Source organism: Meleagris gallopavo, chromosome 10 (genome assembly GCF_905368555.1).
Source record: "Meleagris gallopavo chromosome 10, MGAL_WU_HG_1.1, whole genome shotgun sequence".
Taxonomy (NCBI): domain Eukaryota; kingdom Metazoa; phylum Chordata; class Aves; order Galliformes; family Phasianidae; genus Meleagris; species Meleagris gallopavo.
Genome location: NC_139413.1, coordinates 4,653,438 through 4,679,126, shown reverse-complemented (window position 1 = coordinate 4,679,126; position 25,689 = coordinate 4,653,438). Strand labels below are relative to the sequence as shown.

General features: G+C 56.8%; 1 protein-coding gene across 5 annotated transcripts in view; it reads right to left on the bottom strand.

Moving 5' to 3' along the window:
- The window catches only part of CACNA1E (calcium voltage-gated channel subunit alpha1 E), an 85,004-nt gene extending 68,322 nt beyond the window's left edge, over window positions 1-16,682 (bottom strand). The window contains exons 1-2 of one of the 5 annotated variants that reach the window (XM_085231417.1): window positions 16,419-16,682; window positions 6,129-6,552 (exon numbers count right to left, since the gene is read on the bottom strand). In XM_085231417.1, the coding sequence (XP_085087543.1) occupies window positions 6,129-6,526 (398 nt within the window). In that variant the 5' untranslated portion in view covers window positions 6,527-6,552; window positions 16,419-16,682. The remainder of the gene's footprint in view (window positions 1-6,128; window positions 6,553-16,418) is intronic. The other 4 variants (XM_085231419.1, XM_085231416.1, XM_085231415.1 and 1 more) reach the window with 4 other exon arrangements.
- Window positions 16,683-25,689: the final 9,007 nt, after the last annotated feature.

Below are 25,689 nucleotides of genomic sequence, written 5' to 3'. Positions count from 1 at the left end.
CAGCGCGATCCAGCCTAGTTGAAGCCAAGTGGCCAACTTCCTCCCGCCGCCTCCATCTTCGGCAGCCCCCCCGGGAGCCCCCCGGCCCCGCTGCAGGCCCGGCTGCCGCCGAGGGATGGACGTCGGCTTTCTGCAGGAACGGGGCCGCGGAACCCGAGGCTGCCGCGCCTCTGCAGCTCGGGGCTGGCTGCCTTTAATGAAGTCGGCTGCAACACACACGGGCGGGCGCGCACACACGCGCACGCACGCCCGGCTCGCTCGCTCGCTCCATCCAGTGCATTCTTTTGGCAAGCGACGAGCTGCTTGCTGCAAAGGGAAGGCAGCGGCGAGGGGAGGGTCTGCAGGGAACAAAGGCGACGCGGGAGCCCCCCCCTGCAAGGAGAACTCCCTGCCCGCAAAAGGGTTTTCGGCACACGGGGGCTCCCGGGTGAGTGCGGATGGAGGTAGGGGGCTCTGCTTCCCCCCTCCCCTTGTCTGTGGGATTGGTGCACAAGCACTGGGGCTGCCCCCAGTTACCCCATCCCCTGGGGTCGAGGGGCGTCCCCATATTCACCTGAATTTGATAACCCCATGTCCATTTGCCTCCAGCCTCACTGCTTACAACCGCGCATCCTCCAAGGGATGCGCCCAGCATCACCAGTGGGTCCGTGGCTTCTCCATGCCCTTGGACCCCCTGTGTCCACAGGATCAGCACCCACACTACAGCCCTGCAGTGCCCCACATCTCACCCATGCTCTTCCCCCAACACCGCTGATCTGCTTTACAAAACAGCAGCAGGCACCCGGTCCATGCCCTACAAGTTTGCCGTGTAGCAACTTAGGGTAAGTCTTAATAAAACAAAATAAAATAAACCCCTTAATCGGGTAGGTCATTAACTCATCTGCGACAAGGGATGCTCCCCCTGTGCAGCCCCACAGCACCACGCCACGGGCACCCCCTCCTCCACCTATGGGGCTGGCTTTATGATCCAGGCTGCCACAGTGCATTGCTGGGAGGGGGAAGGATCAGACCTTCCCCAGCAGGATGAGAGCAGCATTTAGCACAAAGGCCACAGGATGGCTGCCCCAACCTCAGTCAGACACCAGGAGCCCACTGCTCACCAGGACACCCATCTGCTGCACCCATCCTCAGCTCCTCTCCATAGGCCACGTAACAGGTGAGGGATGCCCGTGGGGGTCAGCCAGCCCCCAGCTATGCCACCACCACAGCACCCAGCGGGCATCCCCCCTTACCAACACACAGAGCTTTAAATCACCAGCCACCCTCATTATAGTCCCTGGATCCACTCCTAACCAAACCGGTGAGGATCTGCAAGTCGTTCCCATTGCCATCTCCCCGCTGCCACTGGAGCGGTGCTGCTCATCTCACCTCTCAGCCACAGCTCATTAAGCTCAGGAGTAATCACTCCAACCTGGGTGACCCTAGGTTCCCAAGCACCCTTCCATCCCCATGAGGCATTCCCCAACATCCATCTCCAGCTGGCACCTAGGGGTGGGAGTGGGAAAGGCCAGACACTAGCAGCACTGCCCAGCCCGTATGCACCTCGCTGCCTTCCTCCTGGCCCCACAAGCAGCTGCACCCCTTACCTGGACACCCTGTACCCAGGCCTTAGTCTCCACTCTCCTCTGTATTTGCTACAGCTGAGCAGAGCACAGGAAGACCCAACTGGGAGCCTCTCTCCTGTTCAGATGATTCTAAAGGATGGGATATTTACGAGAAAGCAGCTCCTTAAGAGAAGATTGAAAGCAAAAGAAGTCCTGGCGGTGCCAAGAACTGCAGGCTCCGCTTCCCAGGATGTTTATTGCCGCTCTCGGCTTGACCCTCACCCCAGCACGCCGGGATCTGTGAGTCAGGGAGAAGCAAGGCTGATGCCTACATGATTCAACACGGCACGGGGACCGGGAGCCAGCTCTGTGCTGGGCTGGCTTGAGTTGCAAACGAAGGAAAACCAACGCAGGGCAACGGGGTGATGGGGTTGCGAAGGAGCGGGGCTCGCAGCTGTAGGGCAGCAGCGAAATGCAAACCTCCTCCCTGCTTTCCCCGTGGCATCAGCATCAGGAGGTGCGGGCAGCCCGTTCCCCAGGCGGAGGCCGGAGCCCCCCAGGCTGCAGCGCGCGGTGCGGTGCGGGGATGTCGAAGCTCCGCTCCGGCATTGCCATCTAGCGGCTGCTGGCCGCTCCCCGCCCGCAGAGCGATGCGATACGAGCATGCGGTGCTCCGCCCGGCGTCGGGCTGCGGGAGGAAAGTTGCATGGAACCGTAGAATCGTTACGGATGGAAAAGACCTCCAAGATCCCCGAGTCCAACCCCGGCCCATCCCACCGCTGACAGTGCTGACCTCGTGTTGTGCCCAGCCACGTCTGGGGGTCACATCCCTATTGCACGCCCTCTGCTTTGGCAGTTCTCCTATTAGGAGACTCCAGGCATCGTGATTTCATTATATATCTTTTAAAATAAGGCTTTAACTATGCACAGAGGGGGAAAAAGTAGGATCAAATGAGAACAGCCTCCATTGCTCTGGCCGAATTTCAAATTGGGACTGGATAGCTCTGACTCAGAAGCATGTTTATAACCATGCAGGGATGGAAGTTTTTTCCAGGAACAGATTAATTACCTGCAGGATTAGGAAGAGACATCTCTCCCTTTGCCAGAGCCTGTCCAGCCCTGCAGCCCCACAGCTGGACACAGCCCCAGGGCCTGGGCTGGCATCTCCTGGAGGACACTACTCACCCCACACCCCCATCCCAGCACTCCATCACTGTGTGCTATCCTTACGACAAGCATTTCCCTACGACCACCCAGCCCAGAGCATCCTCAGCCCTGTCTGTAAGAACATCTGACAGCTGATGTGCAAAATGCAGCACGAACACAGTGCACTGGTACAGCTTGGCACCAGTCCTGCTTGAGTGCTTGAGGTGCGCAGGGTGCACGAGTGCCCCCAAAACAAGCTCCTATTTACCTCCTGAAGTCACCAAAGAGTACAAAAAGAACACTGAGCCTTGAGGACAACTGTTCCCCACGCTGTGCTGCGGTGGGACTGGAGCATCCCATCCATCAGATCCACCAACAGAGGATGCTGTGTGTCCAACTGCATGCTGAAAGAGTTAGTAGAGGTTTAAGGCCAACCAAAAAACCTCCGGTCCTGAGCATTTATGGGGGTGCAGAAGCTGTGAGATGCTTTAGGGGTTTGGTCTCACTCAGCCACCAGCAAAATGCTGCCTTGGGTCACAAGGCTTCGCAACTCAGCTGAAGAGCCCTGAAATAATTACTCATTAATAAATTGCCTGGAGTGTCCTGCTGCTTTATTTAGCCTGGCAAGTCAGGCTCTAATTGGCATTCACAGTTCTGGCTGCTCCAGGCAGGTGCACTGCAATCCCCACACTCAGAGAACCGCTGCTCTTCCATCAGGTCTAAAGGAATTCCCAACCCATTTCCAGCCCCAAAATCCCTCTGCATGTCTCCTCCCCTTAGCCAAGGGCAGCCTTCACCAGCCAGCATCCAGCCTGTGAGCTTTGCAGCTGAGCCCTTCCCAGCTGGGTCCAGTTTGGAGCATCACATTTCCAGATAATCTGGTTGGGAGGGGATCAGAAGGAAAAGAATATTAAGGAGATTGGATATTTGGGAATGGCCATGCTGAGGGATGGGCATGGGCAGCATGGGGAGGGGGAGCTGGGAGAAGGAGAGAGGGAAAGAACCTCCCCTTGCCCCCAAAAATGTAGGTGTGCACTGGGCTCCCTGTGCCCAGGGAACATCTTTGGATCCCATCAGGCAAAGACAATCAGGATGGCTACAAATCATGGAATCACAAGATATCCCAAGCTGGAAGGAACCATCGGGGTCACCGAGCCCAACTCCTAGCTACACACAGCACCATCCAGAAATCAGACCATCAACAGCCCAGCCACGCATAAAACTGGGCCAGAAAACCCAGCTCCATTCCGAACACAACAAAGCCAAACAGAGTGGCTTTGATAAAACCCCACTGTCTGGATAGGAGCCAGGAGAAGGTGGAGCTGCTGGCATCCTCCAGCAACAAACACCTCCTGCACTGGGAAGGATGAGCTGAAGGACTGTGACCCGTACGAGAGAGCTGAACATGGACAGAAAGCAGAATGGCATTCACAGCATCGTGGAAGTGCAATTCCATGCAGGAACAGGAGAGGCTTCGCAGCGCTGCCTGCACGCACTGCAACAGGGAATTCCTGCAGGGTGTGCCCAAAGCCAGGCTCTGAGCACTGCAGGGAGGATGCAGCAGCGTTGCCAGGACACAGGGTTCATCCCGGGTCAGAGAACAGTCCCCTGCCCTGCTGTGTGCCCATAGAGGCTGAGGGACACCCCTGGGAGGTATGCAGAGCTCATCTGCTGCTGGAGGCTGAATTACCATAACGAGATCCATATGGCATTGCCCCAGGCAATGAGACAGCACAGCCACAGCTCATTCTGCTGCCTGCACTGCTGCTCTTGCAGGGTAGAACAGGCAGGGACAGTCATCCTGAAGCCATCCCAATGCACCTCAAGTCATCCTATGGCAGGAGTGCTGTTGGTGCCCCAGGTGTGCCCGCACCCATCCGTCACCGCAGGCAATGAACCCCAGGTGGTGCCAAATGGCAGCAAAGGGCCCTTTGTCTCCTTCAGCACCAAGGAAGAAAAAAAAAATGGGAGAAGAAATGGATTTTGTTGGTAATTTGGGATGCGGAGTGCGCATCTCGGAGTGTCAAGATGTAAAGAGCCACTGAGAGCTGCTAGCAACACCCTGCGTGTTTTCACAGTTTATTCTGTTCTGTTTGTCCCAGGGAAACGCACAAACCCAGAGCTGCAGCATGGAGAACCCCTCAGAGGTTCCACATTGGCTTACTTGAGACAAAACAGAGGGAAGAAGGGCAGAGCACAAGGCTGGGGCTCTGGAAAATGGGATTTGGTGACTGCCTTGGGCTCATATGCCAAGGTGTGATAGAGCACAAGGGACAGGAGCACCATAAAACATAGACTCGTAGCCTCACAGAATCATAGAACCATAGAATAGTTGGGTCAGAAGGGACCCCAAAGCCCCCCAGTGCCACCCTTGCCACAGGCTGGCTGCCCCTCAGCTCAGGCTGCCCAGGGCCCATCCATGGCCTGGGGCACCTCCAGGGATGGGGCACCCACAGCTCTGAGCAGCCATTTAAGCTTGGAAAATACCACTAGGATCACCAAATCCAACACCAATCCAACCCCATCACTGTCACTCAGTGCCACGTCTCCACGGTTCTGTAACACCTCTGGGGACGGTGACCCCCTCCCCCTCCCCAAGTCCCCAGGCATCCTGTGCCACTGCATCACCACATTTTTAGAGAAGAAATTTTTCCTAATACCCAAACCTGAGATGCTGAGCCAAATCTTGTAGATGACAGCCCCCAGAACAACCCACTGCACACCCCACTGAAAATTAAATCTCAGGGAAAGCGCATCACTACAAACAGAATTATAGATAAGGAAGTCGATTTGATTTTCCTTCTCCCCTACATGCCATACATCTAATTTCAGAGAGGAGCTGCAACAACTGGGATCGCCATGCTGGGGCCACGGATCCATGATCCCCAGAGCCTTCTGCACGTTCCCATAGCACAAAACAAGGAGAGAACCCACCCCCAGGAGTCGGTGCGAGGGCAGCCCCTGTGCCGAAGGTCTCCAGGTTCCCCTCCCTACACAGTGATGGATCTGCAGCCATCCCCATCCAGGCAGTTAATTAGCGAGCAGCCGTTGCAGCAGCTCACGCCGCCAGCCGACAATTAACGAGGCCATCCCTCTGCTTCCTGCCTGCCCATGATTTATTCATCTGGCAGCTCCAGCAGGGCATGGGGGATAATGAGGCAGCGCTCTCACGGAGCCCATATGTCTGTGGGTCACCTCTGACATTGTCTGGACAAACGGTGCCAGCCCCAAGAGAAGGCACAGCTGGGTGTGAGTGGGGCAATGTGCCACGCAGCAGCCACTCCCGTGGTTCTGCTCGCAGACACAAGTGAGGACATCCTATGATTTCAGTGCAGCACCACATTACCTCTCCATCTCCAAGAAACCACCCTAGAAGCTGAGCCTGGTGACACCGCTGTGACCACTTCTCCCACCCTGACATCCCCATCCCCTACTTACTCCCACTCCTTCCTCCTTGCCTGCGGCGTGCTCTGCATCTTGTGTGCCTCGTGTGCCTTGATGATGTCCCTCTGCTCGATCAGCCCTCCCCGACGGCGCTTGATGACGTCGGGGCTGATGGGGACGTAGGTGCCAAGCCCCAGGTCCAAGGCGCTGCCGCTGTCGCCGTCGGCATCTCGGGGTTGGTAGAGGGCATCGAAGCTGGCTGCACGTGAGACCAGCACCTCGGCCAGGCTCTGGGGCTCCAGCAGGTTGCAGGACTGGGTGCTGTGCATCAGGGCGAGTCGGTGCTCGCGCCACATCTCCTCCTCGGGCAGGGCCAGTGCGTAGTGGGGCGATGCGGCCGGCTCAGCCGCCCTGCCCGGGGCGCTGACGGAGCACGTGCCGAGTCCGAGCATCCTGGGAGTGGGCACAGCTCATCACTCTGCAGGGCACAAAGACAACGGAGGCTTAGAAGCATTCAACCCCACAATTCCCTCCCTTCCTCCCAGAGCATCCATGCAAGTCCCGTTTCTCCTGGGCAAAAACACAGCAGGATCACCCAAGCTGGGTTGGGACCCAACTCCTAACCAACTTCGGGTTGGATACTAGAGAACGTTTCTTCTCCAAAAGAGTGGTGATGCACTGGCACAGGCTGCCCAGGGAGGTGGTGGTGTCACCATCCCCGGAGGTGTCTAAGAACCATGGAGATGGGGCAGTGAGAGACATGGTCAGTGGTAAGGGTGGGCTGAGGTTGTGTTTGGGGATCCTAGAGGTCTTAATGATTCTATGATTCTCACATTGCTTTCCCCACTTATGCTCCTAGTCCAGCTGCTCTGGTTTATCACTGCTGCTCCACATCCCCACTTCCATCCAGAGCATCTCTTTGGGTACTGGGAAGGAACGAGGGCAGGTGGCTTTCTTGCACGCAACAAAACAAGCCAGGGCTGCAGCACAGCCAGCCCTAAATGAGCGGGATACGAGCAGAGACCCCATGCTTGCTTAATCCATGCACACAATGAGTTCAAGGGATGTGTTCTGCGCCCTGGCCGCTCCTGAGGCTTGGAGGCAAGTGAAAAAGATCAAGCAGAGCCATCAAATTAAACACCGAGGAAGTTGGAAGAAATAAATAGAAATAATTAGCTGTGCCTTCGCCTGGCAAACAGGGCTCACGCTGCCAGGGGAACGAGTCCCATTCCCTTCGGAGAAGTGACAAGCAGAGACGGGAGGATGCCAGAACATTTTGTTAAGGCGAGCTGACGAGGCTGCGCGCTAACGAGGACGCGGCGCCGAGCATCTGACAGCCGGCACTTGCGGGAAGGTGGTCCCTGCTCCAGCCTGCAGTTCCCCCGAAACAAACCCACTTTATTTTGGTGCAGAATCAGCTCATGGGAAAAGCAATGTGCTCGTTCACACAGCTTCTGCTGCGTCGTTGCAGCCCTGCCTCCCACCGACCCCAAGCCCATGGCAAGCCAACACGTGGCTGGCTCGGAAAAGGGGGAAATCCCCCAGCAACTTGCCATGGGTGGGTTAAAATGGGATGCAAACACCTGGAAGCCGAAGAGAGACGCTCGCTGCATCCCTGACCAAAGCACATATGAGGGGTCCTGCAGCAGGGGTGAACCAGCCGTGGTCCAAACAGCCTCAGGAGAAAATCAGTTAATGAGGGTTAGTAATTAAAAAAGCCGAAGGAAACGGCGTGGGCAGAGAGATTATCAGCATTGCTTGGGGGAGCCATGTGTCAAGCTACTGCAATCAGTTCCCTGGGAGATTTGGGGAGAGGAAAGAAGAGAAATTAGAAGAAATTAGAAGAGAAATTAGCTGGCATTCCCAAAGATGAATGGCCCAGATCCTTTGTGCTCCCTCAATACCAGGCGCTCCTGCTGCCTAGCACGAGTCCTTATGTTCATGGCGTGTATCAATTACCAGAAAATCAAGATTACTGCTAAGTTTGGGGGAAAGCAATGAGTTTAGAGGGGTTAACTGCTTGCCACTAAAACAGAAGAGCCATCAAGGTAGAACCGTGGCCCTGGACACCGCACTGAGTCACCTGCTGGCACCCAGCTGCATGCCAGAGTCATAGTGCATGAGGACACATGGGGACATGGACCAAGAGGTGGGGACAGCGGGCCTGCACTGCACCTGGAAAGCCAATGGGGATGCCAAGCCCTCGTGCAACTTGCTGCCACATGGCTTGACCAATCATAGAATCATTAAGGTTGGAAAGACCACTCAGACCCCCAAGTCCAAGCCCCAACCCACCCCACCATGCCCACTGACCACACCCTCAGTGCCACATCTCCACCGTTCTTGAACACCACCAGGGACTGTGACCCCCAGCACCTCCCTGGGCAGCTGTGCCACTGCATCACTGCTCCTCATTCAAGGTTTCACCCCAAACTTCTCAGCCAGACTAAAGCAGCAGCAGGGCACACAGGCTCTGCAGGCTGCAAGCTCTCACACCACGCTTCGCTTTTCTCTTCGTGACCAGTTAATTACACAACAGCAACGAGTTCCTAGCAGCGCTGATGACCTCTACTGAGGACATTCCTTTTTGGGGTATCTCAGTGCAAATGTTTGCATTGCAGTGGCAGCGATCAAACCTTCAGCCAAGTAACTGCCTCTTACCTTAATAACTGCACTCAGTGCACAAGGAGCTCCATGAGTCCTTTGCAACCTTTCCCCACACCTGTTCGTGTTTAAGCAGCAATGCCACCGTATCTCCCCTTGGAGAGACCTCCCATCCCATCTCCTGAGCAAGCAGAGAGAGGAGAGGGTGACAGGAGGAGCATGCAGCAGCACACAGCAGCCAAGAGACACCTCAGAACCCAGTGAGCCCACAGTGGGGTGGTGGCATCCATGGGTGCCCACCCTACAGCACCACTCCCAGGGACTCCACTCAAAGGAAATCACAACATGCAATCATCTCATCCCTCCTTTGTGGGCAGCTGTTCCATAACCCTGCTATTATGGATACAAACATGCGTCAAGGCAAGCAGCTCCTGCAGAGGGAGGGGACGAGGGGACAGCAAGGCATCCCGGTGCACAGGAAAGAATTGCACAGGGATGAGCTACGGGGCACAGAGAGGAGAGCAGTGATTTGTGGGCAGTGATTTGTGGGCAGCAGTGCTGGATGCAGCGTGCACACAGCCAGAGAGCGTGCCCTGAGGAGTTTGCTTCCCAAAGAAGGGCACAGATGGGATTCCTCAGGATAACTTCCAGCTGCACGCAGCGGGCCAGCATCCAGGAACACAAGAAGCAGAGAACAGGCTGCAGTCCCACCACCCCCTAGCTCCTTTTGCAATGAGGTTGACCTGGTGACCCGAGACTGTTTGTTTCAAGGCAAAGAGCTCCGTGTGACACCAGGGTCCCCACCAGCCTCCTTCTCACACAGGCAAGGGAGAGAAGAGCAGGAGCTGCCAGCACGAGTCAGAGTGCGTTCGGAGTTGCTGCGCAACAGGAAGGGAAGGATTTGGAAAATAAATAGAGCGGTCTCCCAGGAGCACTGCTGGCAGGGCACAGCTCCCTGCAGCACCTGGAGCAGATGGGAACATGGGCACAGAGAGTGCTTAAAGTAAATGGAGGGGAGAGCAAGGAGGCGTGAAGCTTGCACTCTACAGCTTCCCCAGTAAGCTCTGACTTACATAAAGCTATGCGATGGGGCTGGGCAGGACGGGCACGCAAACAGGGGGAGGAGAGCATCCCATGAGGAAGTCCCCCCACACCCCCACACTGCCAACAAAGCCAACAACAGAAGTAACAAACAAGTGTTCAACCTGGCAAAACCAAGGAGAAGTTCTCGCTTCCCGCGGCGCCTTCACCAAGGTGACTCACGCGCCACAGTGTGTGTCAGTGCTTAGCAGAGCCACAAAGGCAATTAAACCATCATGCAAACATCACATTCACGGCACATGGAGTCACAGCACCCCTGAGAGGTTAAAACAATGGGATGTGTTAGAGGTGAGCAACGGGAGGTTTTATTCTTTGGCTTTTAGCCTTCTTATCATCACCGAAAAGGTCTCGTCATTCGTGCACAGGGCTCTTGCACCCATTCCACGGTGAGGAAGCATAGGGGATGAAGGTGTGCCCAACCCAGTGCCAGCACTGGTGGTTTGCTTGCATGGGAAGCAAGCAGTGCTGATTCCAGCAGCCTCCCTCCCTGTTTGCCTGCTCACTTCTTCCTAAAGAGTTTATAAGCATTGCCACTCACGTGCTGGCTGCCTGCAGGCAGCATGCTGCTTGTTTATAGCCAGGTGAGTAATTAGGCAACTCTTTCCCCAGTGCCTCGCTTAACCCTGCCCCAATAGCCCCGTGGAAGGCTGCTGTTGCAGGTCCTGGACACACCAGCAGTGTCCCTGGACACATTGCCCCGCTCTCCTCTCCACGGGAAGCCAAGGGGACAAGGGACTGCTCCATGCCCTCAAGCCATAGAGTTTGGGAGCATAGAGAGATGGGTACTTTACCCATCTGTATCTTGGCTGTGAGATGCCGAGGGGCCTCTAAGTCAAAAGTGCACGATCTCCAGCTGGGAATCCAAGCCTTGAGCCACCCCAACTCCAACCAGGCTGTGGGGGCACCCACGCGCACCCACATCCCGCTGTCCTTTCTCACTTGCGGCTGATTTCCACCGTATTTTGCAGACCAAAACAAAAACCCAAAACACTCAGTTAGGAGCTCAGGGTGTACTCCACACCTTGGGAGTCTTCCCAGGGGAATAAACCAGGATGGCTCCGAAAAGCCCTGCAATGAGGACCACGGTGTCTGTGCTGCCTGCTTGAAGCGGCTAACGGAGCGCATCCATCTCCAGCCTGCTACTTCCATCTGCCAGCAAAAAAACGTCCAACACCAGAGCAGCAGTGATAGATTTCTGAAGCTGCTGTAACAAGAAATAAAAACCCGTAGTAGAAAAATCTTCGTGCCATCTCCCAGAAACTCCTCACTCTGTGAATGCCAAATTATTAAATCAAAAGGAAGGAGGAGGAAAAAAACAAACACCCTTTCCATGGCAGATTGCTGCTGTGTTTCCTTTCAAAAGCACAACACAATCTATGTTCCCAAAGAACGACACTGTATGTGTTCCCAAAGAACAATGTTCACGTTCCCAAAGAAGAGCACTGCATGTGTTCATAGAATAACACGGAAAATCATAGAATGGCCTGGGTTGAAAAGGACCACAATGATCATCCAGTTTCAACCCCCCTGCCATGGGCAGGGTCAGCAACCACCAGACCAGGCTGCCCAGAGCCACATCCAGCCTGGATGTTCCCAAAGAACCCTACCCATGCTCCCAAAGTAGAGCACTATCCACGTTCCCAAGCAGCAACACTGTCCACTTTTCATGTGTCAGTGCTTCACATTTAGCACTCACTTAAGGTCTGGAGGAACACCAGCGCTTTGGGATGCAGGATCAGACGGGCTCCCATCAGGTCCTGCACCAATGCCCATCCCCTCTGGAGTGATGCACCAACCAATACAGAGCCTGGGGTCCTCGAGGGGAAGCTGGAGGAACCTCAGCCCCCACAGCAGGGCCACTCCCCATCAAAACAAGACAATATGAGTCCCTTCCTTCCCACCTCCTTCTCGTTCATTGGTCCCAAAAAGTTTCAGAAAGCAGAGGCAGATCTGAATGCAAGGAGTGCTGACACTTTCCAGCTCCTCAAAAAAAAAAAAAAAAAAGAGAGAGAGAGAGATCATTTTTACGTATTCCTACAGACTGGTGAGATGCTTCCATCTCTTTAGCTGGAGAAGAGGTGGCATGCTTGGCAAAGAGTTCTCTCTCTCTTTCCTTTTAAAGGATTCCTCTGGGGCTGAGACAAAAGAAAAAAAGGGAGAAAAGGGGCCAAACCCCAGGCAAAGATACTCACAAAGCAACATGACTATTAGCAAGACCACAGAAGGGGGAAGTGACCGTCCCTGCAGAAGGGCACCTGCATTTTCCAAGAACTCAGCACCACCTGGAGCAGAGCCTCCTGACCTCAGCACCCACCCCGGAGCTCCAGGAACCGCGTTTCCCTAATTCTGCTCTCCTCTAACCTCACAAAGACCCCAAACGGAGCTCAGAGCCATACCCACACCCCCCTGCAGCCCATGGAGGGGCAGGGATGTCACCCACATCCCCAGCTCCAGCACCAGCCGAGCGCTACAGCCTGACAAGAGCAGGAGAAAAGAGATATTGCATGCAGGAGAGCTCCGAAATTAAAAACGGAGAGAGCGGCCTACGGGGAAGAAGCCTGGATAATGAAAGCATTAATTCAGAGCTGTTTCTCCTCGAGCCACGCCAAAGGACAGGTGGATGGCTGCAGGTCCACAGCATCGCTGGGAGCACCTCGGTGACAGCCAGCTCTCAGCACACCGCAATAACTGCAGGGTCTGGGTGACAGCACCAAAGGCAGCACTCCCTCCCACCCATGCTGGGCATGCAGGGCGGTGGCAGACAGCGCTGGGAAAGGCAGGGAGAAGAGGGAGACGGCACACAGAGCAGGTGGGAGCGCCTGATGCCAGCCAGCAGACACGCTCCGCTTCAGTTTTGCTTTTTATGTCACATCCACCAGAGAAAAAACATTCCTTGCAGCCCCAAATCCTTCACACGTTCAGCTCGCTCCTCCAACATGCAGCACACGGTGTTGCTGCCCTCTCCTCACACCGTGCAAAGCCACCCTGCTGTGCACCAACAGACCTTTTTCCCTTGTGGATGCGGTGCCTGCAAACTCTGTGCTGTACAGCTGCACCCCCCGGGGGGGGTTTTCTTCCTCCTCCTTCAGTTTGGCACCCACAGCATCACTCAGATACAGGATGCTGAACACCCAGCAAGGAGAAAGGGAAGGATTTACAAATCCATGTAGCGATGGGGATCCACATGAGCACAGCCTGGCACCGAGCCCTGGAGAACCTGCAGACCTGGGCTCTATAAATACCCCCAGTGCCAGCAGCACGCTGTGCGCACAGCCCACAGCGCCGAGCTCAGCATCAGCAGGGATGTGTTTTGCAAACAGATCTATTTCTTTTCTTTTTAACGTTGCTTCATAAGGAGCTGATCAACCCACAAATACGGCTGTCTGATGTGGCAGAAATGAAGCTGGGGGGAACCCAACAAGAGGAAAAATCCCTGTGTTGGAGGGGGACACCTCAGTGCTGCTGCTTCCCTATGTTCCAGCTCCAAAATCACACAGATAGAAAGAGGAGCCCCCCCGGGACCTCCTATGCTGCTGGGTTGATCCAGCACACGGAGCAGAAGAGTCACCCAAACTGCAGCTCAGTTAATGACAGTAATTAGCCGCAGTCTTGAGTGACTCCCATTCATTCCAGCTGTTCCCCGGCGCACGCGATTGCAATTAGATCTCACCGCGTGCTGAAGTTGGATGTGGCTGAGGACCCCCGGGGTGCTCACTGCTTGTAGGGCACAGCTCAAAGCAGAGCTCCCAGGACTGCCCACAGCTTTTGCAGAGCACGGGAGCCCCCAGTGCAACACGGAGCTGGAGGTCAGGCTGGGAATGCAAGAACGAGGCTGCTGGTAGGGAGATGCTGCTCGTACCTCAGAGCTGGCTTGGTGCTTACAGCAGGCATCAGCACTCAGAGAGCTGAGAATCCACACGGAACACCTGAGATTTGGTTGGAAGGGGTGTGCTCCGGGACAGGGGGCAGGAGAACTGGTCCCTCCTGAGCCAACACGTAGCACAGGACAAAGCTCAAAGGGTTTCCTCTGACCTCAATGCTTTGCTCCTTGCCCAGCCAGATGCAGAACTCAGAAACCTCTCCCTGTTTAGACATCCCTGAGATGCTCTGGCAGCGGGGAGCAGGAAGGAAGGAGGAGACGGCAGTGGGGAGCCGGCCCAGGAGAGAGGGAGGAGCAGGAAGGGGGTTTGTGGGAGCACCAAGAAAAGCAGCACGCGAGGGATGCTGCACCAGGAAGCCTGTCGGGGAGCTTAATTAAAAAGCATTATCCCCAAGGTTCAAACAGCCGCCTCCGGTGCCGAGGGGCAGCATCCAGCAAGGCAGCAAAGAGCATTGCAGCCTCCACCCAGGGTCGCCATCTGCTACCAGGAGAAGAGCAGCCCAGCAGGGCCAGATTTCTCCTTTCTGCCAGCTGTTGTACCCCAGCGGGATGGGGAGAGGGAAGAGAACCAAGATGGGTTTCCATCCCACAGGTTACAGGCAGGGTGCAGCTGACCCTGCATGCATTACCCCAATCCCATCCATAACCCTCAGAGGATGGCACTTCTGTGTGCTCAGGAATGGCTCCAGCCTCCAGCCTCTCACCTCAGGCTACGAGCATCTTCGCTGCCATCTGCACCCCACCCTAAATGCAGTACACACAACACCCAGCCACTGTCCCCATGGTGTCCCCTCGCTGAAGTTTTATGGGGTCATCGCATACAGTGGCATTGGTAGCAGTGCCGGGGCAGAGAAGGGATTGTTTCCTCCCTCCAGCTGTCACTAAAGCCATCAGCATGGCTGTGTGTGAGTGATTCACAGCCGTGTATGAACAGCCGGTGACTCAGTGCTGGATGCAGTGGGTGGGAGCATTGACTCAACGAGTCGTGGAGGGGTCCTGGGGGGGGGGGGTGTCGGGCAGTGCCGGCCGGGAGCTCCCCCACGTGCTCAGACCTCGGCATCCCCAGCAGCACCACTGGGTGGAGGTTCTGTCTGCACCTCGGCTCCAGCACACACAAAATGAGTGGAGCCAGATGGGCAACACTCAGCATCTCAACTGGAGGTGAGTTTATGCCATCCCGTGCGACGGCCAAGGGAACCCCCCGGTGCTCAACATGCATCCCAAAGTGCTGGGAACAAACTTAGTGGGAGCTCCAGGGCATGCAAGGAATGAGGAAGCTCAGCTAGGCAGACACAGGGCTCAGTGCTATGGGACATCCCACGACCAGCTCCTGCACCTCCTAAACCCTGAGACACACAGCAAACGATCCACAGCCACCCAGAAAGCCACACTGCAGCAAGACTCCAAAAACACCACCCGAGGGACCCCAGCCCTCGGTCCCCCAGCAGCCCGCAGTGTGTGCCACACGCACTCTTCAAAAAGAGGGAGCTGAATGGACCTTCTGCAAAAGACATTCCCATTAGGATGGCACTCAGTCTCCAAACACTCAATGGGGGTGACTCTACCAGGGCCCTGCCAAAGATGCCAGCAGCAGAGAAGGCTGCATGTGCACGGTTCACCCTGTTGCCAGCACCTTCCATATCACCGTGCCTCATCTAGCAAGCAGCATCAGCTAGGAGTATCACCGCATCCTACAGCATCCTGAGCCCAAAGCTCCCCATCTGTGGCACTGCCAGACAGCAGTTGGGATGAGATCTCCCACCAAAGGTCCAATGGGGGCATATAGAGATGGAGGGTGGGAGGTGAGATACAGGGTCTGGGATGTCCCTCCCAGGCAGGCAGAGAGCCACCAGCACCCAAACTCATCCTGTGCAATTCAGAGCATCCGGAGCTCTAAAGGAGTATGGCAATGCAGCACCTCACTTTTGGGGACCGCTGCTCAGCACTGCTACCAGCACCTCCTGGGAAGGGGGGGCAATGAGAGACAGCAGGGCCTGCTGGGGAGATGAGCCCAGGGGGCACAGTGCAGGCTGCAGAGCCCACTTATGGGGAGGTACTGGGGTTGGATTTCTGCCCCATGCTGGCGTGTCCCCCCACCGGGTGCAGAGTGGCCTTAGGCACATAGGGTCAAACGATGGGGCTGGGATCCCCACATCCGTACCAGCCGCTCAGCACATAGCAGGCAGCCAGGACAGGAAAATACCCACCCCACCCCCCAACCCCCCAACATGGCAACCCTGAGGAGGTGTGGGGGGCACAGCAGCAAGCCCCATACGAGCCACCTTAAGCACACGAAACAGCCTCCCCCCCATCCACTCACACACACACACTCACACGCAGGCTACTTCAACAAAAACTTTCACATAGCAGGGCTTCTCCCTGCAGGGAAACCCTCCAAACCCACCGAACCGCTTCAAAAAAAATACTTAACACCCTCCCCTCCCCCCGCGCCTCCCCCCCCCGCGACCCCCTACGAGATTGGCCGTGTCGGGCGCTCCACGCGTGACCCCGCACCTGTCCCAGGCTCCGTCCCTTCGAAGCGTGGAAAAATCCCCCCGAGCCGCGAGCATCCCCGGCCGCCGGGTTGAGACAAAAGCCTCGGGAGAAAGGAGGGAGGAAATGTCCACCCGGAGGAGGAGGAGGAGGAGGAAGGCGGCTCCCCGCGGGCAGCTTGTGGCTGTCCCCAACAGGTGGCAGAGGGAGCGGGGACAGAGCGGGGACAGCGTTGGGATGGGAGCGGGGAGCCGGCGGGGGCTCACCTGGGGCGGGAGGCATGGCTGGCTCCGGCTGCGTGCTATGCCCGAGGCATCGGCGGTGCGGAGGGAGAGAGGGAGGAGAGACGGCGGAGAGGGAAGGGAAGAAAGCGAGAGGGAAAGAGGGAGGGGGGGAGGGGGGAGAAAGCGAAATTTGAGGGGGAAAAAAAAAAATAGAGGAGAAAATAGAGACAGTTAAAATCTGTCTCCTGCCCACACAGTGGAAAAGAAAATTCTGACAATCGGAGAAAGAACTCGAGCGCACACACACAACGGAGGGGGCAGACGGGGGATAACAAAGGAGGGAGGGAGCCCAGCTCCGCCAAAACACAGCCGGGGCTGCCCCGGCGCATCCCCTGCGCGCACAGCTCCCCCCGTGTGCCCACCTCCAGCACACACACCCAGCACCAGAACCCCGCAGCCCGGCTGCCCAGGTTCAATGGGACCCGTTCCTCCCCACACCGGGCTGGGCAACCCGCAAGACTCACCCCGGTGCCCCCAAGCCATCCTTCTGTGCTCCCCCTGCCCTTCACCTCCAGCTGCCAGGGACCCCAGGCCCCATCTCAGCGTACAAAACGGAGAGGTGCATCATCCTCAGCATTCCCACCTAGGGTTCATTCTGCCCTCCCGAGGCAGGGCAACACCCATAGGCACCAGCACCCACCAGTGCAAACTGCAGGTGACACAGTCCTCCCATCACCACCCTGTGACACCAGAAGTGACACATCGCATTTGAGCATCCCGTACCCCAAACCATCCCCCTCTCTCCCCCCAGCACTCTGCAGGAACCCAGCAACACCATGCCATGTCCCAGGGTGCTGCAGCAGAGCCGGCAGCTTGCAGCACCATAATGCCGTCCCCATCCCCATGCTGAGCACAGACACAGCTGCAACCCCAGCACCTCACCATGCAGGCAGCACCTCCCTGGGGCCAATGCCACCTGGGACACAGGACATTTGGGGACGGTCACATCACTCTGGTTTCATGGCACGACATGGCACGGCTCTGCAGGGATGGGGAGCAGTGGGACCAGGCACTCTGCAGCCCCTCAGTGGGGTGCACGCCCAGTCCTGGTGCTGCTGTCTCTTTAAAGCCTTCATCGCTAAATCTGAATGAAGCCAAGGGAAGAAATTCCCAGAGAGGAGTGCTTCATTTGCGGCAGCGCTGGGGTTTATTCACACCGAGCTGCTGAGCACACTCCTGCCCCAGCTCCATGGGGAGGGTGCACACGTACCCATTCTTTCTGAGATGTGCAGAAATCCCCCAACTCACACTAAGAGCACCGACATCCTAAAAGCAACCCAAGCAAGGCCACATGGGCAAGCACAGAGGAACGTAGTGCTGCCACCCCATAGGACTCCTGCACACCAACAGCCCCATCCCTCCCCATTTCTCCCGTCTTGTTGCTGTGAGATGGCACTGGGAGGGATGCAGCTGCACCTCATGGCACTGCACCCCACAGGTGTGCTCTGGGCACCCGCAGTGCCCCCAGTGCTGCACAGCCCCCCGCAGCCATCTCCCTCTGCCTGGGGTCCTCCTTCCAACACATCCGTGCTGTTCTTCGGGGCCTGGCGATGCCTCAGATTCGGATGTCTCCATGGTTACCTGCTGGAGCGGGGGGTGACGGAGCTCTCGGGGTTCACCGCTCAGCGCATCTCCCTCTGCCTGCCCTGGATGCCACTGGCACTAAGGCACAATGCTGGCAGGGCAGGAGCACAATGCTCGCCCTGAGAGCTCACTGTGTGCCAGTTCCACGGACGGCTGGGCACGAGCAGTGCGGCATCCCGAAAGGCAAGCCAAGCCTGAGCCATGCAGACGAAACCCAGTGCCTCCTCCCACCGCCCCGCTAGCTCCAGGCACAGAGACACGGGCAGGATTTATGCTGTGGCATTCGTGCTGGTGGCATCCCTGTGGTGTCCATCTGCTGGGAACCACTCACCCGCAGGAGCATCCCTGGGTGTGCAAAGCAGAGCGGTGTAAGCAGGAAGAGCAGCCCGTGGTGCAGAGGCAGGCAAAGCTCTTTTTTCTTATTTATTAATATCCAGCAGCGTCTGCCTTTGCCTGACCCCAAGCACCCACAGAGACACCCTGTGCCCAAATGCAGCCCCATACAGCTCTGCAGGGCACTGCCTGGATTTTGTCTGTCCACCCATAGAGCAGCACGCAGCTCTCTAACAGTACACAACACACGTGTCTATCCAGCTTTCCTCCTCCTCCCTGCCTGCAGCCGCAGACACTTCAGTTGCAGACTAATTGGAGAGAGTTCAGAGGGCAGCCAAGAGCACACAGAGGGCAGCACAACACAACCTGATCCAAAAAAAAAAAAAAAAAAAAGCCTGAAAATTGGGTTTGTCTAATTTGCAGCTCTGAAGGCTGAGAGAGACATGATGCAGCTCGCAGTTATGCAAAGGTTGAGGGGGAAATTCTGCTCCGTCCCCACTGGGAACAGGACAAGAGGGGACGGGCTGTAAGCTGTACATCAGACGCTCCCCTGCACTGAGCAGCCTTGCTGCCCTCCACCTGCACGCAGCCCCAGCACACCGCTCTGTTTCTCTCCCCCTATTTGCGTCGGAGCGCTTTGACTCAGCTCTGAGCTGCTTCCCAGGCTCTGTCTCACAGCCCAGTCAACACGGAGCGCACCAGTGCCAAAAATCAGCTTCTTTCGGATCTGATTGTTTGTTTTCCTCCCTTTCCAGTTTGGGATTTTTGAAAGGGAGCCATGTGAAACCAACTGCTCATTGTTTACTGCAAAGCCAGCTGCGGCTGCGTTGTAGCAGTTCCACTCGCAATCACCCCAAGGATCGGGTGGAAAGTTAACGAGCTCCACTTCACAGCACGGTGCTCGTGGGGCTCTCCGGTATCCGTTCGCGCTGCCCTTGGGGGCATCATCACCTGTATGACAAGCCCAGAGCTCGGGCAGGAGGGCCACGGTCAAATCGGAGGGGACCCTTAAAGGCCACCTGATCCAGCTCCCCTGCAATGAACAGGGACACCTACAGCTCCATCAGGTGCTCAGAGCCCCGTCCAGCTCTCCCTGTTACATCGTGCAGACCTCCAGGAGCATTTCTGTGTCTCATTGCTGAAGATATCATTAACTGTAGCGCAGCTCAGGCTGAGCACTCGGTGATGCCTTTCCGCTGACAGCGATGCTGAGCGGCTCCGACATCGTCTTTCCCACTAAACTCTGTTGATATCACTCCTGCTCGAGTCAAACAACGCCTAAATCATTGCTTTTGCAAGTATTCCCTTTCATGATGTTATGAGCAACACCAAATGAGCTCATTATGACCCATTTTCCATAAAGCTCCTGCTGACTGGAGTGAATAACACCTCCCTTCAGCTCACAGGGAGAAAGCCGTGAAGATCTGCCTCCATGCAGGGCCGATGCTGAGAGGTTGACATGACCCAGTCCTGTGGCACAGCCTGCTCCAAGCACTGTGGTCCAACCTGCTCCTGGAGGTGCCCAAGACCAGGTCAGATGATGCCCGGGCAGCCTGAGCTGGTGCCTAGACAGTCTTTGAGGTCCATTCCAATCCAAGCCATTCATTTGGTGACCCATAGCAGCAGCCAGCCCATAGCAAGGAGCGTTTTCCAGAATCAAAGCAAGGCATAGGAAGCAGTGTGGCTCACAGCCCACCCTGTTTCCCCCACTTCCTCTTGTCCTGACCCCAGAAAAGCTCATACCTGCCCTGAACAGAGCTGGGGTGGGTGAGAATATGGGTACCTCGGCACACAGCCCACAGCGAGGCTGGCAGCCCCCGAACCCCAAGCTCCATGGCACAGCTCCAATGCGCAATAAGCAGCAATATTAGCAAAACAGCACACAAATAGATCCACCAAACAGGAGCCTCCTGCCAGCAGGCAGGGCGGGCAGCTCGCTGCAGGGGAGCACCAGAGATGTGTATGAGCAACAGGGAAATGGAGCACTGAACGCTTTTTTGGCAACTCTCCCCTCCTGGTGCAGCTCATCTCTGTTCCAGGCACTGAGCAGTCTGTCCTCTGCATGAAAATATTCTTTTCTCTCCCATCATACCGTCAGAAAGGTGGGAGAGCTCTGGTGGCAGCTCCCTGTATGTGGGTCTCACCCCACGTGTGGCTTGTCCAGGTGGCTGGGACCTACCAGCAGCATCACCATGGCATGGGGTGACAGCACGGATATGGGGCTCTGGGGCAGCAACGTGGCAAAGGAGCAGCAAACAGCCACGGGATGCAGAGCTGTCAGAGGAGGGGAGAGCGGATGGCTTCGCTTTGGGGAAAGCAGGGAGCAGCTGTTGCTGGGAAACTGCTCGCAAACCCTGGCTCAATGAGGCACCAAAAGCACGGGGCTGGTGGCACCCAAGCAGCACAGGTGTCCATCAGTCTGTCCAACCATCCATCCTCACACAGCTCGCTCACCTTATCACTGCCCACCCCCTGCAAGGACAGCCCCATGGTCTGTGCCCCACAGCCCACCCCCAGCTTCCCCCAGGGCATGGAAAGCTGCGGGCACACATCCCCAGCGCATGCCTCAGTTTCCCCGCAATGAGGATGCTCGTCGCCCACTTGGGCTGTGCTCATCGCAGCTGGGGCCTCTACCCAGCTCAAATAAAAAGTGATCATTAGAACTGGAGGAAGAATTAAAGGTATGAATCACTTCCTCCCCTGGCTCCCCCCATCCTCCTGTCCCTCCCCCAGAGAAGCCCGAGGGGAACATCCATTTCCTCTCCTCTGCTCTGCAATGAGCACCGAGGGGACAGGTTCGCACCTCATTTCCAATCAGCAGCAGCCACCAAACACCTCGACATGCAGCAAGGCTGAGAGCCAATGCCATTTCTCTGCAGAATAAGCCACGTGGGGCTCCGCCAGACTGATGGTAACACAGCACGGACATGGGGCACACGCAGCCCTGGGCACCCCATGGGTGAGACCGTAGAGCTCAGACACAGCTCTGCAGGACAGGGAGCAGTAGAACTGTGCCCTGTAGGACAGGGGCAATGTCCCAACTCCATGGGGAGCGGGCACATAGAGCTCAGTGCAGTTCTGCTCTCTGCATTACAACAGCCAACAGACCGCAGCACTGAACTCACTGCGAGGTTAGAACAATAGATCCGTTGTTTCAGGTACGATACGTAATTAACCTGCGGGACTCATCCCCACAAGGCTAATTGGGAGCGAGAGCTGCATGGAGCTGTGCACAGAATGGTCACACGCTGCCAGGAAGAAGCATCCCCACGGACACAAGCTGGGAGCTGCTCCATCCACACAGGGAAGCAAAGCAGCACTCAGGAAATGCCAAAGCCCAGCACAGGGCTCTCTCCCCACCAACACATGCTTAGGAACAAGGCAAGGCCCTAGAGAGGCTTCCTAGAACACTGCCCTCGTATCACTGTCACTTAAGAGCCCTCTAAGCTCCAGTTTTCCTTGAATTATCTGCTATGCTTTGAGCTCAGATTGTTTTCAATTTTTTTACTTTTTTTTTTTTAAAGCACCCACAGCAGCATCCCACACCATCAGCACGTACCTGGACCCTGCTGCCTCCTGGAGACCGAGTTCTGCCAGCAGCCCAGAAGCTGAGGACTGGCAACCAGAGGGCTGGTGCTATGTCAGCAGGGATGCCAGATGTTGACACAAGCTGCCATCAGCCCCTAAAGAGGAGATGGCAACCATGCCGTTTACATGCAAGCAGTACAAAGCTGTATTGCTACAAGTGCAGGGAAATTACTTAACCAAAAAGGAGAGGAGCATGTGGGCAGTACACAGAGTGAGCTGCTCAGGGGCACTGATGGCACACAGAGACCCCCTCACTGAGGCTGTAACAGGGACATCATTGCAGTGGGAGCCTCCTCCTACAGCTACGAGCATAGAGAAACCAACTCTCAACTCAACACAGCTAAAGGAGACTGGGTTGAGCTTAAATGCCCACGGGCAGCAGGTGGGTGGAAGCCCCAGGTGAGGCCACCCAGCTCCTCAACCAACTGGCCAGGTGTGCAGGCAAACTGATGGCTCCTCTCTGCTAGATTTAGAGAGGGAAATAGCCAAAAAGCCTTTGTGTAAGCAGGTGGCCCAGGCTGGGGGAATGTTGTTAAGTAGCATGATTATACCAAGTGATACACATCACTGTTGGCCACAGTGAGCATACACTGAGGGACATAGAGGCTGGGTATCACCAGGTGATGGCAGGGCATGCTAAGTGACACACAGTCACCCACCACCTTGCAGCATCTCCTTCATTCATCTGGAGGGAGGGCTGTGCCTGCAGACCCCCCAGTGAAGCATGGCCACGCAGGGGCAGCTCCTGGCTGGCAAGCTTCTGCAGGCCTCCACGAGAGGGCTTTGCTGCACAAGGAAAGGAGGAGGTTGGCTGCTTACAGCCTGCCTCCAGACCGGCAGCTCTTTCGCTGCATCTCAAAGCGAGCAGCAGGCAGCAGGAGGATGTTGGCACCGTGCTGCACCTGGAGGAGATGGTTGGAAGGGAAGATGACCCCTCCGAGGTGAACTTGGCTTTTTCCTCTCCTGGAGCAGATGCTGTCATGGTCCCAGAGTTCCCTGGGGGCAGCTGGATGGATGCACCCTGCTCCCAAGCACAAGGCTAAGCACCCTGGAGATGCATCTGCTGCTGTTCTCCCAGAGGAAAGGGAAAAGGAGGAGGAAGGATGTGAGAGCCACGTGTCCATCTGTCAGTCCATCCCCAGAACATGGCTCTGTGCCAAGGCCTCGGGTCAGGCACAGCCCTGGAGCCAGCAGGGTTTGGGCACGTGTTGGGTTCACAGCGCTGTCCTGGTTAAAATAAACAGGAGAAGGCAGCCCGCTCAAAGGGCAGAGCGGATCTGCCACCCACTCTTGTCAGAGCCCGCTGGGGATTTCTGTCCCCTGTTGCTCTCACACCACTTCCTCCTGCGTGCTGCTGACAAAACCCCAGCCGGGGCCCAGCTTGGTGAGGGTTGGAGGCCCTGCTGTGCGCTTGGGGACAGGGGCACAGCACCGGGGGCTCTGCACCGCTTCCCTCCTTCCTGCCCTCCCACCCTTCCTGCCTCTCCCAGCCACTCTCCGTGTCCTTCCTGCCTGTCCTCTGCACCATCCGCTCCTCTGTTTCCCTCCTCATTCCCTTCCCCCTCCCGCAGGTGGTTCCCAGTGAGCTCTGTGCCCTCAGTGCCAGGAAAAACAGTGGGGGAGCATCTCCCAGGGAGTCACACTTCTTCCTGTGCCTGCATGTGCAGAGCTCAGCTTGGGGCTGGATGTGCCTTGACCTGTCCTGGGCTGCCGTTGAGCCCCAGGGCCATGAGCTGAGGTCGGAGATGAGGAACAGGAGGAGAAGGAGAAGGGCCTTTTCCTAGGAAGAGGCACAGAGCAAGGGAACAGGATATGGGGTGGCACACCGGAGCATCCTGCATCCCATGTGTGGCTGGCCCTGGTGCTCCAAACCAACACATTGCTCAGCTGGGAGCCAGAGGGAGCTTTCCCCAGCAGCTCTGTGTTTCATTACCGCTCACACCGGGCAGCCCTCACCCAGCCAGGGGGGCCTGCAGGGTTTTCACATCAGCAGCAACAAACAGAAGGAAGCTGTTAGTATTCATCCCCTACCCCTCCCTCAGGGACCCCAGCCCGCCTGGATTCGCCCTTCTCCATCCACCCGGCAGCCCCCCTCCATGCTGTGCCCCCCATTCCCCAGCTGGGAGAGGCCCCAGCAGCGCGGCCCCGAGGCGCTGGCCTCCCTCCCGGCCTCCCTCCTCCTCCCTCCCTCCTTCCCAGCAGCTCCCAGATTCCTGAGCGCTGACACAGCCCCACAGGATGCTGCAGCCCACAGCCTGCCCCCTCCTCCCTTGCCCTGGAGGGACGGACGGAGGCTGGGACGGGGCGCACCGGGATGGAGCACTCATGGGGGACACCAGATAGGACCCTCGGGAGCCACCTCTACCCTCGTCCCCTCTCAGAGGGCTGAGCCATCCTAGGACATGTGGGTTCAGCCCTTTTATTTGAGCCTTGGGGTCCGCATCCAAGCCCAAAGCAGCCCCCTCAACTCCAGACCGCATCGAGGAGTGGTTCCCCAACAGCCTCACTGCTGTTCCAGGAGGTGAGGACCTGCCATCTTGCCATTAGATCACATCCGTCCGGGCCGTGTTCTTCCATAGGAGTTACCCTCTCTTCCAAGTGATGGAAGGTTTTATTTTTATCTGGCTTATTTTTGCACTTCTTCCATCAGCAACACTGGCACGGAGGTGCGTTTGGGCTGCCAGCCCCTCCCCAGCCTACGGCTCTGTCCTTTCCCACCCCATCGACCTCACTTCTGAACGCAGCACCGTGGGAAGGGAAACTCCGAGGACCCAAGCAGTGGAACAGAAGGAGGACGGCCCCTACTTATGTCAATGTTATTACAGGCACAAGAAAAGACCGCCGGAAAGGAGGAGGAAAGGCAGACCCTGGGACCCCGGAGCACCTCCTGAGAACAGCAGGCTGCTCCAGCTCCCCCGGAAAGCTTTCCTAAGCCCTGCTGCCAGTTATGCAAACTATCTCCGGAACAATTGGGACACGGCAGGGAGCTGCTGCCGCCCTTCCCTGCGGCCACCGGGGTCACCGCAGCCCTGGGAGCGGCCGGCTGCTCCCCGCCGGTGCCCCCCCACCCCCACCCCCACCCAGCTGCCGGCATTGAGCTGCGGGGTTTAACCCTTTAAATCGGAGGGTGCTGCTTCTCCGGCCCTATTGCAAGCACGTGGTTGCGGTACGACAGCGGGGACGGCTCCAGCAGCCCACGGAGCCAGCTTGGGTCCTTCGGGGACACGGCGTGTCAGCTGATAAGCGAGAAGCCGGAGCTCGGCGGAGGTCACCCAGCCGGGAGGAGCCGCAGCAGCGTGGCATTTGCCAGCGGTCCGGCTGTTGCACAACGCCTGTGGAAGGTGGAGCGGTCCCGAAGTACCTCCTTCTCCCCATCTGACACCAAGCGCAGTTTTTATGAGAAATAACAGCATTTGCCTCCTGTTGCCCAGCTCTACCATCTCAACGTTTGGGCTGCAGCTCCCAGGGCGCACACCAGGCTGCTTGCAAGAGTCCTCAGTGGGAGAGTTCGTTAATTAGGAGTAGAGGAGCCTCCTGGGGAATCTCCCAGCGAGAAGCAGGAAAAAAAAAATTCCCCCACAATTCAATCTAATTGCAACGCCCTGGGGCGCTCCGCAGTGGCTGTGAAGCACCGGCCAAGCTTTCCTCCCCACCCATGCGAGCAGGAACTTTAACCCAGTTCCAACCGATAGTAAAAACGGAAAAAAAAAAAAAAAAAAAAGCCTCAATGCTCATCGTAACCACTCCA